Source organism: Hirundo rustica, chromosome 1, assembly GCF_015227805.2.
Source record: "Hirundo rustica isolate bHirRus1 chromosome 1, bHirRus1.pri.v3, whole genome shotgun sequence".
NCBI classification, from domain to species: Eukaryota; Metazoa; Chordata; class Aves; order Passeriformes; family Hirundinidae; genus Hirundo; species Hirundo rustica.
Window position 1 is genome coordinate 113,601,301 of NC_053450.1, and position 14,659 is coordinate 113,615,959.

Below are 14,659 nucleotides of genomic sequence, written 5' to 3' on the forward strand. Positions count from 1 at the left end.
CTTAGGGAAAATGAATTTAAGTGTAGACTAAACTATTCTCCCCATTGGAGTAACAGAGTGTCATCAGCCTGATCCCTGCCACATGCTCTGGACAGCCCAATGCTGGAATACCCACCTGCTTCCTGCCTGACTCTGCTTCCTTCCACCAACATCCAGGAACACCTGTGCACAGAAAGCTTCCCTTTGCCACCACCTGTCTATTCCCTAGCAAAACATGTAACTATTAGCAGCTATTATCAACAGATTATTCTAATCAATCACCAAAAAAAAACATTTCTTGACCAGATTGCTATAAATGTAATCCCTGCCCCATCAGCTCTCCCAAATCACCCCACTCCTTTCTCACACACCTGTATATAACTCACAAAATGAAAACGCCTAAAACACGGTAAATTATTTTATCTACTCCATCCCTTTTACCTCTTATCTGTTACTACAACCTTTTGCAATAGGGGTGCAGTAAAATCTGATTTTAAACACAAAGCTGTAGTCTGTAGTTGTTCTCTTCGGTCAAAATATAAAGATAAGAAGCTACAGATACACATTTTATCAGCAATGGACAAATCTATCACAGTAATGCTTTTGACAAATAATAAAATGCAAAAAAATATTGAGGAGATTTACAGCAGTTTAATGAAGGCTCTCATACAAAATCTTGAACTCAAAGTTACAGTCAAGAGTTACTGAAAAATATAACTTACAATGAAAAAGCTGATGAGAATTGCCCACTTAGCCATGGAATTAACTGCGCTTTAATGCTGCGCTTAAATAGTCACCACACAATAGAAACAAATTTAAATCACGACCAAGGTACACACAGTTCACTTCCATTCTGTGTTCAATTACATGTATTCAGCAAGTAATTTAACCTCTGGAAGTTACTGAAGAAACCAGAGGTTTCTCTGTTTTTTTTTTTTTCCAAACACTCACTGGAAATAAATACAATTGAAAGGACACATGTGGAGTGCAATAAAATGGACACTTAGGCACTGGTACAGTCTAGTCCTCTTCAGCCCTCTACAAACTACAAGATGAGAAGTTTTATACCACAGATGGAGCAGACAGCAGGTTAGAGCTGTACAGGTAGTGCAGCAGGTTATGTACTACACAAGAGCACATCTGCAAAAGGTCCCAGGAGATTTTTGTTGAAGATGCAGCGTATCCACACCAGGTATATCGTGAAGGGCTTAATGTTTTCTGAGAAGGTGTGATTCTGATGGGACAATATATAAGGCATGTAAGTGTTTTCCCCTTGCTCTTGTATCCACACTTCGTACTTTACTTCTCTGACCTTGAGATACCTCAGATTCCAGGGGATCTGCCAGGACACAGCAAGTTTAGCTTCACTCGTGCCCTGGACGGAGGCCTGACACTTGGCATCCCTCACTTTGCCGGGGTAGAGGCTCCCAGACCACTTGTGCTTCTTGGGTCCGGGCTTAAACTTCACAGTCTGCCTAATCACGTGTATGAGAGACGGGATGTTCACCTTTGTGTCCTGGTAGGCGCGGAACAGCCACTCAGGGTTGCGGCAGCAGAGGTGCCGCGGCACCTCTGTGCTCTTCATGATGCGCTCCTGCTCAGCTTTGTCCAGATGAGCAATCCCGCCCTGATCCCAAGGTCTGTCCGGGTAGGTTACCGTGTCTTCCCTGTCGGTGTTCTGCCAGGCAATGTACTGCAGGTCCATGCCAGGAAGGGTTGCTAGGGTTTTGTAAGGGGTGTAGTGTTCGGGGTTGATAGCGTATGGGAAGAGCTCCACCACGGTGGCCCCTCTTGGCAGGAAGAGCGACATGACTAATTGGGCCCCGTGCATGCTGACCAGCATGGACGCATTGCTGATCAACCGGACGATGTCGGAAAATGAATGCTCCTCCAGAGAAACGGAGATGGTTTTCATCTGAAACTCCTGAGCAAGAGCCAGGATTAGTTCTGCCTCATTTAGGATAAGTCTGTTGATTGTCCGACTGAACACAACGATGTACTCCTCACTGGAGCTTTCCTCCATGCTGATGTTCAGTTTCTGCATCATGAATTTGGTGAACTGCCTGATCTCATTACCAGAAACCAAGATGTTAGCCTTTGGCCCTTGTGGCTGGACAAATCCGTACTGGTACCAGGTGGTGATTTTGGATAGTCCCACATAGGATTTGGTAAAGCAGAGGAGCCTGCCCAGGGTTTTAAGCTCCTCCCTGAGGAGCGGCTGCTTGTTACTCAGTAACTTGTACAGGTCAAAGTGAACACCTTCATTCCACCCTTCCATGAAGAAGAGTCGTGCCTCCAGATCTAAGTCGGAGAACTGCTGCATGGTGTAATAGATGGGGAGGAGGTCGTCATGAAAGACGTGCATCAGGTTGTCTGGGTTGAACCTGTTGGCAATCAGCGCCACATCAGGCACGAAGACCGGCTTTGGCATAAATTTCAGCGCAGCAGCTGGCAGCTCCACAAAGTTGAAGTACTGAGTGTTGTGATCTTCCACAGAGGAGAGGTCGAGCAGAGCCGGCTGGAATCTCCGGGAGCCCAGGTTGGGCAGCATGACGGAGGAGTTGCTGTGAAAGTAGATGAACTCCTCAGCCTCGGTAGAGTAGCAGAGGGACTCAAAGCGGCAGATGCGGTCGGTGTGCATCCTGCCAGTGCACACCATCCTGGTACCGTTCTCCACCAGGGCCTGCAGAGCTGCATGGTAGTCAATCTGAGCCTCAGAAAGTTCCTGAGCCTGGCGCATGAGGACCAACTCCTCCTCCACCATGGCGGCATGGTCGCGCAGTTTGATGTATTTCCACAGCACGGCAGCGAGGATGGACACGAGCAGGGCATTGAACACAGCTGCTATGTTCATTCTGTAGTTAGATCCTAGCAGGATGACAGGTGGGGAATGCAATGGAGAGGGAACACATCATTAACACTCTTTGACATGGTGAGGGCAAAGACCTGTGGAAAATAAAACAAGAGAGAAACCATTTAAACATCAGGTTTATAGCTCCATCATAAATCATATTTTATGGACTATTCAAGAGAGTTTAGGCTTCTTTTGGTAATTTTTTCCCGTTCCAGGGAATGAGGGGAAAGAAGAAAAAAGTGCCAAAGCTCTCCCCAAAACTGTAAAAAAATACAAAGCAAACAGAACTGGGAGCTGCTCAACAGGAAGGCTCCTCTCTCATTTTCATTTCTATGCTTTTGAAGAAGAAATATAAAAGAGTTTAAGGATATGAAGACGAAGATCTATGAAGATCTGTTAGAAAGAAAAGTATGTTCTCTGGGACTCTGGACCACTCTGCTTTTTGCAGACCACTCCCACAGTGAGAGGAAATAGAGCACTGCAGTCACTGGGCCACCTGCAGAGGACCCAGAGACCAAGCTCCTCCCGCTCTGTATGGCTGAGAGCGCTCAGCCATGCCCTCGCCTTCACTGTGCAGGTAGCAGTACCTCGAGAAGAATTGCCAGGAAAGATTTCGCTGCACTTCAGTGTGCAGTGTGAACTAGTGAGCATCACATTCAATTGCATTTAATCCAGGGGTGGGGGAAGGACTTGCAGGTCTATGGACTGCCCTGAGGGAGAATCCTGAGTCACTAGGGTATTGCTCTGGCTGCAATCCAGGATCAAAGGCTAGGAACCAACATCCTCTTCCAAAAGAAATACTGGCATGGGAGAGAGGAGAGCTCTGCTCTTTATGAGAGGAACTGATGTGTCATTAAAGCAATCAAACCTTCATTTAGTGAGAGTCTGGCTTGCACAGCACAGCCAGCCCTTAAACAAATGATAAGCTAATGCATTTGAAGGGTTTTACTGTTGGCATTTTCCCATCCCAACTTGAGAACCTTTTCTGTGCTGCTCCAAAGCCTCCCTGATTCTTTTTCAGTTAGAGCCTGCGACTGTTTTCCTTCTATGCAGAAACACTACTAGCTTCTATCAGACTATTGATTATAACTTCAACTGTGAACTTCAATTGTAAGTATTGATTCACCTACAGAATTTATGGGCTTCAATTTTCATTATGCATCAAGATACACTGCTAGTCAGGCTGTAAATAATTGCAGCTGTGACTCATGGGGAACTCCAGGAAGGGAAATTTCTGATTAGTATTTACCCCATTAGATTGTTTCTAGCTGCCATTTTTAAAGATAGAAATTTTAAATTTCCTTTGGTGCACGTTTGCTGTAGGGGAGAAAAAAAGCAACGTCTCAAGCACATGTTCTGACATCAGGAGCAGCCTCTAGCATTTTAACCAAGAGATACTTCTGACATGGCAATGTGGAGGAAGTTAGCCAGGCATATTTGGGACCAAAGCAAACACCACTATTGCCAAAGGAGTTCCTTTGAAATGAGCTATTGCAACTTAAAAGCTTGATCCTGCAACTTGGAATTGGATGGAGAATCATTCATGGAACTCAATGAAATCAGAAAGGATTCCTACACCTCATGAGATCCCAACAGCCTGGGGGATCTGTCTTAGGAAGAACTGAAGGTACATGGGAGTCTGAATAATGCCAAAGAAACAAGCACTAGCTGTAAGCCACACAAACTCATGAGGCAGCCTCTGGGGGTCTGAGCAGCAAATTCATTTCAATTTCTAGCTACTCAAATGAAACAGAAATGAAGTCCACCTCCTTTATCAAGTGGTCTGAAAAATTGCTTTATTTAGAAACTCCCTAAAAGCAAAGCAAGCAAATTAAAAATTTGTTATTTTGATTTCAACAATGGAAAAGAAAGAAAGGGACCTAGAGTGGTCATCTGATTATCAGGGCAGGATCAACTCTCCATAAACCAGGCACCAAAGATGCTTCTCCATCTCATTCTTAGTATTCATTCATCTCTTCAGCCAGTCTCTGTCAAAAGAGGCATGAAGGACTGTGATATACCCTTTTTTAACACATAGCCTTTGTTTCCACCACAGAAATTTTAACTGGGTCTTGTCCCAGGTGCCACAGATATCCTGCACAGAAAAATGATGACTGTCACATCACATCTCAATCTGTCCTCTTCTGCCAACAGGGGATGACTGCTGCTCCTCATGGCTGTGCAACTCTCAGCCTGGAGAGAGCCATGAGAGTGGCTATCCCATGGACAGCCTGGAATGGAAACCAACTGGGGACAGCAGTGCATCACTCCAGTTCTGCTAATGCAAGCAAACTGGTTTTCAGGAAGACAAATTTTTGATTGGGACAGATCCTGAATTATTTTATGGGTACTGACTTTCAAAGCTTTATTTTACTTCTTCACCGTCTTTGAAGAACATGTCTAATGATATCATCCAATTCTGTACCCCTAATCCTAACCTCTCCACTACAAACCTATCATCTTGTGAGCACAGCTTTAAATGACTTCAACAACATCAGCAAGGAAAGGATCGAGCCCCAGCAGCCATGTGCAAAGCCTGATAATCAGTACATGGAGGAGACCTTTAACAAGCAAGTCCTCTGCTGCAAGCACACACTTAAAAGGAAGGCCAGTACGCAGGCATTGTGAAAGTCAACATCTGTGGGTCAGAAGAACAAAGCACCTACAAGTTCCGCGGAGTCAATGCAAGTTGCAACAACTTGGCAGAGAAGGGAATTATGGCAAGGTGAGTGTGTATGTGTGGGTATTTCAAAGGCAAAAGAAGCCCACAGTCCATAAAAACACCACTGACACCAACTGCATTTCAGGGGCATTTTGGTGGTGGAGAACTCTGGCGACCATTACAAACCCCTTGAGCCAAACAGGCCCCCCTGGAAACAGCCTGTTCAAATGTTTCACCCTGATTTGTTCTCTCCCCTCCAGCCGCAAGGGAGGGGTGTAAGAGGCACTTCAGAGATGCGGCCTGATGGATGCAGCCAATGTTCAGAGGTTAGCAATTCTCATTTCAGACTCTGCCACAGCCATACCTGCTAAATGGCTAGGAATGAGTAACTCAGCTTTTTAGTAAAAATCACCTCTGCAAGGCTCTCTTCTACCTCTTCCCTTATTGCAGCTCTTTCACTTCTCTGCACTTAGCTGAAGTGCGTGTATGTGCTTTAGCAAACCAGGTGTCAGGAATATATGTTAAATGTTAGCAATACTAAAGTAATCCATCTTCATTTCTGTTCCTCATTGCCAGTTCCTAAATCCTGGTTCAAGCTGCTTGGGAGAAAGCTGCTTTTGATGGAAGTGAACAACGGGACGCAGACAGGAAGGTGTGTTGCAGGCAGAAATGAAAGGAGAATTTCACAGGTACTCAAAGAACTTTCTTAGTTCTTTGCCTGTTTCCCCACATTTTATCATCCACCTTTTTTTTTTCAATTTGACACTTTCAGTGAAAACAGATCTTCAGGAACTATAATTTTTGGTCCCTCAGGGAATGATAAAGCATAAATAGTAACAAACAATCCCACTGTTTGCTTTTACATACCCAAGAAAGGCTGCACTGAGGGAGTAAAGGCAAACAATCACTCTCCATGTCCCCTGGTTCCTCAGTCCCCCAAGCCAAGATCAGTCACAAAGTGCTGTCAGCAGCAGTAGACCCAGGATAAGAAACTTTCCCAGGAGGCAGAGGATAACACTGAAACAGGTGAAAGCATTTAGTTTTCCACAGGAAGGGAGCTGCTTCACAATAAAAGAAACTTTCACTATTAAATCTCCCCCGAAAAATGGGTCTAGAGCTGCCACTCCCAGTGTCATCAGAGAACATCCTAAGAACTGAAAGGCACTTGCAGAAGTGGCAGGCCAGACACACTGCTACTTTTCTTAAGAGCAGAGTGCTCTGTGCTGTTTCTTTCTAGACAGAGGGCAGTCTCTAGACCAGTCACCCCCTGAGCTGCCCACAGACTCCCTCCTCCCCATCCCTCCCATATTCATCCACCCTCTTGCTTCCTAGTGACACTGGGATAATCAGGGCTCTGCTCCACATGAGTAATACGCCCCAGTTACCAAGGAAATCGATTGGACTGACATTTTTTCACTCTCTGCTTTGAAATACTAAAGCACCATCCTTCAGCACCTTCAGCACCAGGAGACATGACAACTGATAGACCAGAGCCAAGCCAGAAGAGATGTGCATGTAAAAGCTGCACAGAGCCTCTCGCTGCCAAGCTGGCAGAGAGCAATGATGTCCCATGGGAAGGGATGGGATGTGCCCTTGTGGACTCCCGAGAGGAGTGGGCTGCAGGGGAGCAGCAGGAGTGAGAGGGTAGAGAGAGAGAGGTAGAAGAGGCAGATTTCCCTGGCAGTGATGCTGACAGGACAGGGGGCAGCAGACTTAGAGCCAGACATGGGGTGTTCAACAAAAACACCGGTGTGGGGGCAGCTCAAGACTGTGCAGTGGAATTAAGAGCGTATCCTGAGGCTTGCAGCTCAGTCACAATGGATACTGCTCCAGCAGCTAAGAGCCTGTGGGAGGCACTCTATTTTTGGTCAGCTCATCTTTACTCTTTTTCCAAGAGTTCACAGGCATGAAGAACTTACCCCATTTTCTTCCTCCACCCCCACTCACTTAGCAAAAGCATCACAGTTTCATTCTCATAGCCCAGCTACTTCTCCTCTAACTAGCACTGGCTGCTGGTGAGCAGGTAAAGTCTTCAGAAATATTCATTTGGTGTGTTCAGCAGGCACTTCTGGCAGAGCCCTCTCCGTAACACTCTCATGCAAGTTTGGACACAGCAGCACCTTCTGCCTGTTAGCTACAGGTTATCTGATGTATTAAACATCCTCAGGAAGTGGTAAGGACACAGGAAGCATAGATGGAGACACTGTTCTCCATCTCCTGTTAACATGCCTAGGAGATCAGAGTGGGTGGGATGAGAGAGGAATTTCCACTAATAGGCAGTTGGCATAAAGAACTGTTTGGATTCATTTAGGAGACGAGTTCTGTTGTTCTTTTTTTAATTGAGAAGCTACAGTAGGATGAATCACTAAAGCTATTAATATGATGGACAATGTTCCAAATCTCCTCTCCATTTCAAAAATTGTAATCTAGGTAAGAAATAGGGAGGAAAGCTACAAAATCCACATTAAAAAAAAATACCAGCTACAAAAAAGACAAACATACACTACTAAGACCTCCAAAGGGAAAAAAACAAGAGCTTTATTAGGGAGAACAAGGGTGAACAGGGTGATCAGCACACCTAAAGAGGGGTCACCTATTTCTGCAGGTATTAACAAAATGAGAAGCATTGGTTTTGTCCTTTTACGCCTTGATGAACTCCGTTACCAACTGCCCAAACATTTTCCAGACCAATGTTTGGCTTCCCATAGCTACAGCAGGCTAAATAGCCTCATAAAATGGAAAACCAAAAAGCATGAAGGAGACACATTTCCAGAGAGCATCACCACTCTGTGCACAGAGGGAAATGTCTCTTCATGGAGGCCAGCTTGGCTTTGGCCCAGCTCCTGTGCATGGCCTGCCAGTGGTGGCAGGGTGTCCAAACAGAACCATCTCCACAGTTCCCAGAAATGCAACCCAACTGGAAGTGGACTGTGCCCTTGCCACAGCGAAGGAGTTAGGGCAGAGGTGCATGAGCAGGAAATGGGCTTCTTGTTACAGCAACACAGTGGGAGGGGTAGGAGCAGATATTCCCTCCTCAAGGACATTTTCCCCATGAGCATTCCCTACCCCTGGATCCATCTCTTCCTAGACTGGCTTTCCAGGAGCAGTACAGGAAAAGAAAAGCATGCAAACATGGCATTTTGCACTCCCCCTGCAAAATGTCTTCTGTTCTTTCTCCCATGCCTGATGCAAGAGGCTTAGCTAAGGATTCAGTGTATGTAACACATGCAGTTTTAAATACTTCTTCATTCATCCCTAAAGCAGAAGTTGCTAGAAGGCAACTTTCCCAACTGGAAGGAGGGGGAGTTGGGATTCGGCAGCCAAGAACTTGCTTATATTCTCATCTCTGTCACAGATTCCCACAGAACTACAAGAAAGTCAATCCCCACAGCCCAAAAAGCTGTTATCATCTTATTCACTCTATTTATTTAATGAGATACATATATCTTTCACAGTACATAGCACATTAAAGAAAGGATGGTACACTGAATGATTGATGTACTGGAACATTTTCTTTGTAAAAAGCAGCCAACTGTAGAAGTGCTGACTTTTTAAACAGGAAAAGAGCAGATTCTTGTAGAGGGAGTAAGCCCAGCAGTTAAAGATAAAAATATCATTATTGAAGCCTGATACAAAGAGGGGACATGAAAAATAAGAATATTCTGACTACATAGTCTCAAGAAGAATTTTAAAAATAGAGCTTTATTTAAAAAAATCAAAATGTAACAGTTATTTTTAAAACCCCTGTCTTAAAAAAATCTTATCTGTAGATAGTTGCGATCAAAATTAGGTCCATCTTCAGTTTTCATGGTTCAGCATAAGTGAGGAATAGAAAGCAAAACTGTAAATCTTTCTATACAAGACTGCAACCAAGGAAACTGAGGCTCTGTGCAATGGTCCTTACTGCAAAAGTACCTTCCATATGAACAGGAGAAGACTTCCATTTAATTTCAGAGTCTGTGAGAGCTGGGACAGGAGGAAATCCAACCTGACTTTCACAATGACTAGCAGCCACTGATTTAGTATTTGCTGATACTCCTGTCTTGATGTACAAAATAACAGGTTAAAAAAATTCCAACACTAAGCAGTCAATGCATAGAAGCAAGCCTCAAAGCTGAGCTAAAAGTATAAATCTAAAAAGAATATTTCTTGGGCTTTTTAAATCTGCGTTTCCAAGTTCTCCATCCATAATGGAGTATGAAATCCATTCCCCAAACAAAATCCCAGATCTCTAGAACATTCCACTAAAAAAGATGCATTTCTATAAACGAGCTTGAGGAGAGAGATGTAAGAAAAATGAGCTAAAAAGGTGAAGAAAAAGAAGCGGTATTTTTCTCAGCCCTCAAGTCTTACTCACCTTCTGAGAGTCCCAAGCCTAAAGATGAAAACCCAAGTTACTCAAAATAACCATGGCTAGACAGAGGGGAAAGCTGAACTGGCAGAGTTCATCCCAGCTGATCTTTGTTCACCCGAGTATCCCATTGAAACCTATCTGGTTACATTGTCATTAAGAGCCCCATCACAGGAGTAAAAAACCCTCTCGTTTTGCCTGGTGTCCTGCTTTTAGTCTGTAAACAAGGTACTTTTGTCAGAAAAAAAGTGTCAAGAGAGCAGCAGGTTTATCTTACTTCAGTGGTCTGCCTAAAGCAAAAACAGAGTGGGGGCGGCTGAAGGGAAAATTCACTAATGCTGCAAAACTGAATTTAAAATAGTATGATGTGAAATCCCAAAGTACTGAACAAGATGATCTTCAGCCACCCCAACTGTGCCTCTGGGCTTTAGCTGCCATTTGTTATTCTCTGTGTTTTATCTATGCTTTCTTTCGGTGCTCTCCAGCAGGCAGAGTACCTGTGTTATTCGGGTACTGGGACTGGTGCTCAGCAGCATTGACAGCCTGAGCTCTCCCTGCTTTCCATCAGCATAGTGCCCAGGACCGCTCCTGTGTGCTGCAAATCCTAAGCAGGAGCCAAAATTGTTCGGAGCACAGCACAGCCAATAAGAACGGCGAAAATCCCTCCTTGGTTACCACAAGCTCCACATTATCATGTTTTCAGGGGAAGGCAAAAAAAAAAAAAAAAAAAGTAATCCCATAGCAGCATGTGTCCGGCAAGAAATATATTTCTGCAAACCTACAGAATTTAGTCCGTATCAGAGGTGTTTTCCCCATGAGACTTTAGTTTAAGAATGATAAAGCAAACCACAAGTCAAACAAAGAGCGACTACAAAGATGCGGGATTACAAATGGACTACTGACTCCCTTCCCACATGTGTACACACATGGAGGAGGGATTCAGTGTGAACTTGCGTGGAAGGGGGGAGCGAGGAGATATCATCGAAAACATGCCAACCTCCCCCCTTCTCCTCAGTACACTGCAACCAGGACTGCCAACAAAACTGAATTCAGAGCCGTATGTGATCAGCACAGCAAGCACAGCACAGTTACAACGACACCCAGCAAAGAAATGCAGTAATTCAGAGCATCTGCAACCTTTTCAGTCTTGGAAGTACTATCACTGGTAGATCAGTGTTTCAGCACATGCATGCATACCTGGTGTTGCTAAATAACAGGAAATGCTATCCGGTGCCTCTCTTTCACGGGAGAAAGAAAAAAGAAGACACCTTAAAGCTATGCTTTGCAGGGGAACGAGCACTCTCCAGTCCTCTTCTTTCCTCACCACCACAAAGAAGCAAAAATCCCATCTAAGAGCTCTCGGCACCGTAACGCGTGCACCATCTGCAGCCTGAGCTACCTTTCTCCCCCAGGTCTGAGCATGCTCTGTCTGCCGGCAGTGTCCTATCGCTCCAGCTGGCTCACCTCAATTTGTTAGCCTCCCAGAGGTCAGCCTTGCATGCAGGATGATTTGCTGCAGTATTCCTGCAAATCCCCGACGGGCGGCCACGCTGAAACAAACACCGCCGTGCTGCTCCACGGAGCTGAGCCTGTCTTGGGAGACAGGCGGCAAACTGCTTTGGGGAGGGGGGACACACACATTGTAGAAATCCTGCTTTTGAGGATCATTAACGCCACTGCTACTCCATACACTTCACACTAAAGAAGAAAACAATAGGAGAGAAAGGAAAAAAAAAAATGCCCCTTGCTTGAGGACGTGAAAGCCTTTCGTCATGCTTTCTAATAATTCCCTTGGCACCAGGAAAGCAATTTCCCTGCTGTGATGGTCAGCAAATGGCTTAGAATTGAACAAGGCTGTGATTGCTTTCCTGCAGAGATCCAGGGAACAGTATTTTCATACTAAAGTTATTTTTTATGGTGGAAACAAGTAATTTCTAAACACAAAGGCACAGAAATTATCCAGGAGCTTATAAGAGAATCTCCTACTGCACACAAGGTCATGGAGGTGAGTGCCTTACACCAACCTTCACAGCAGAGCTTGAACCTGTGGGGACTGAGCAGCTTCATGAAGATGACAAACCAGATAGAACTGACTGGGAACACTTCCAGTTCTTATGCCCCAGTGGGATCTACGTGCAGATCATAGCCCTCCAAAAGGCTCATGGCACAAAGTCACACCACTAAACACAGGAGTGAGATCCCAGCCCTGCAGGGACACTCCTGCAAGCAGATCATAAGCAAACAAATGAGGCTCTGCAAACATGATTGTATATTTGCAGGACACATCTTGTTGAATATCTGTCTGTGAGGATTTTCCCTTTGAGACCTAACAGGTAAAATAAAGAAGGATGAAAAACTAGAGAAGTTCTCTAATACCTCCTCCCACATGCAGTAGACTTGGACCTACAGCGCGAGCCTATGCCTGTCCTGAGAGGAACTCAAGAGAGACACTGGTCAGTTACATGTGTCTGGGGGAAAGAATAATAAAAAAGAGCAAAGAGAAGCGAGCCCACCCAGTGCCCTCAGCCTGTCCTATTGGGACTAAGGAAATCCAAAGTCACCCTTCCCTTTTAAAGACCATCTCATTGTCCTGTTGCCCCTCTGAATACAAAGACATTGCCTTGTGTGGAACAGGTCTGATATTTTTCCTCTGAATTTTGAAATTCTAGGAGTGGAGTTAGATTTGGAGCTGACTTTGCTTGAGAAAACACATCTTTGTGTTTTCTGCCCTTCAGAAAGCTCCACAGCGCGACCCACCAATGCTAACAGGAGCCTTTCCACTGACCCCACATATCTTGGTCAGCGACCTTATCAGAAGGACCCCACTGACAACCCAGATAACCCAGACTCACCACGTTGTTGTCTTTCTCTTAGACAACCTTTTATTTTACTGAAGAAGAAAGGACAACATATACAGACTGGTCTTCTACTTATGAATAAGCTCCTTCTCTACCCATGTAATGAGTTATATTAATGGATTTCTTAGGTACAAGTTCCACAACGCATAGAGTTAGGGAGTTTAACCCCAATCCTGAAGAGGATCCTGTTTGTCAATCTGCCACACCACTAAGTACAAAACTACATCATTAAGGGGTGGGGGAGGAACCACAATCAAACAATTCCAGCAACTGTGAAATATTAACTGTCCATTACTATTGCACCATAAGGCACTAAGTGGGGCAGTCCCAAGCTCTTCACAGTCAGCACCTACTACAAGCTGGTAAGGTTTGAATAGGAGGTCTTAGCTCAGAACTAAGAATTTGATGAATATTTAATACCCCTCATAAAGTTGCAGCCTTCAAAAACAGCACCACATTTTAGAACTCCTAGACAGCAGTACAGCACAAACAAAACTCATCAAGCTACCAAGGAAGTCTGAATAGATTCCCCCTTGGTATAGGGCTGAGAAAGAGCAGGTAAATCATTATTTACTGAATCTTTGCAGTGCACATATATGTTGCAGGGGTGCCTGCATCACTCTGAGTCACAGCATTTATTATTTATAGTCCCAGAAGGACTCTCTATAAGAAATTGTTCTTCTTGTAGTGCTTTTGAACCAAAAGTGCATTTCAGTTAGAGAGCACAAAAACAACAAAAAATTATGCCTGAACTAACAAAAAATGTCTTTATACTGATAAATACAGAAAGGACAAAAAGGAAGCATTTGGTTTCTGGACACCAAGATTGGGACTTCACATAGAGAGGATGATATTTTGATTCTGTAGAAGATAAAATTAAAACTCATGCCAAAAGGACCAGGACTTCAGCCAAATATTGAAAATTCCTAAGCAAGAATATACTTTGACAGGGTCAAAGGTATTTTTCTGAAGAATATCTCAGGGGCCAAATCCCACTTTGCTCAAATGGTTCAAGAATGACATGTTCTCAGGCTTAAGAGATGCAGGATGCAAGTTTTACATAAATATTAGGTTTAAAAAGGTTTAAATATGATCAAACATATTTTACACACACACATACTTAGGTTGTCTTGACATCAACCTGACAAATGCATAGATATTTATTCTCCTCTTCAGATATGTGCATGTTTTATACATACAAAACATATAATCGCCTGCTATCTGAATTTGCCATATGCTGAACTACTCACTCTAATAAACCCCTCCATCCCTACTATCCTACATCCCTACACCCTAGCAGCACTGGCCTGCTCCTGCAGCTGTATGCAGTGTGTGTGGACAAGAAAGGTGTAGGACAGTCACCTGCCAGTTCCCAAGGCAGGAGATGGCTTGGGTAGCTGTTCTGATTCCAGTTAGGTGCCACTTGTGCTCTTTCAAGTTCCCATTTTGCCATCAGTAATGACAGGTCAGCAGGGTGACAGAGATAAATCAATTCCCTCTCCTACAGCTTTGCCAACTGCGCACCTGCAAATGTAATTAGTGCAAGTGTATCTGCAAGGGAATCTGAGATAATTCATGCTCATAAAAGCAGTTTGGTAAGTCAATGATGTTCAGCAAGACTGACATGAGAAACCAAGGGTAAAACATTGCCTGTGAGATCCCTGGGTACAGCCTCACCCTGGTGCTTCCCACAGTTGCTATTTGCTAACCATTTCTGCCCAGACAGCAGAAAGATCATCTACCCTCTCTGAATATCAAGCCACAACCTCACCTGAAGAAACACATCTCCCATTTCACAGATAAAAAGACTGAACCTGTCAATGGGATCTGGATGGGATGCACCACACCAGCGTCCACTAATATGGGAGCAGCTTCCTGTCAAAAATCTACCAAGCAAAACCTCTTGTGTATTCCAAGGCTGTATTCATGGGCTTCAGGGCTCAAGACAGAAGCTG

The 14,659-nt window shown here is 44.4% G+C and overlaps 1 protein-coding gene across 10 annotated transcripts in view; it reads right to left on the reverse strand.

Moving 5' to 3' along the window:
* Positions 1-610: 610 nt before the first annotated feature.
* Positions 611-14,659, reverse strand: part of POMGNT2 (protein O-linked mannose N-acetylglucosaminyltransferase 2 (beta 1,4-)) — a 30,207-nt gene continuing 16,158 nt past the window's right edge. For 4 of the 10 annotated variants that reach the window (XM_040082825.2, XM_040082848.2, XM_040082818.2 and 1 more), the window contains 2 exons: positions 6,363-6,512; positions 611-2,925 (listed from right to left, as the gene is read on the reverse strand). In XM_040082825.2, coding sequence (XP_039938759.1) covers positions 1,097-2,833 — 1,737 coding nt within the window. In that variant the 5' untranslated portion in view covers positions 2,834-2,925; positions 6,363-6,512 and the 3' untranslated portion in view covers positions 611-1,096. Of the gene's footprint in view, positions 2,926-6,362; positions 6,513-11,043; positions 11,292-14,659 lie in introns of those variants that run through there. The other 6 variants (XM_040082872.2, XM_040082854.2, XM_040082841.2 and 3 more) reach the window with 3 other exon arrangements.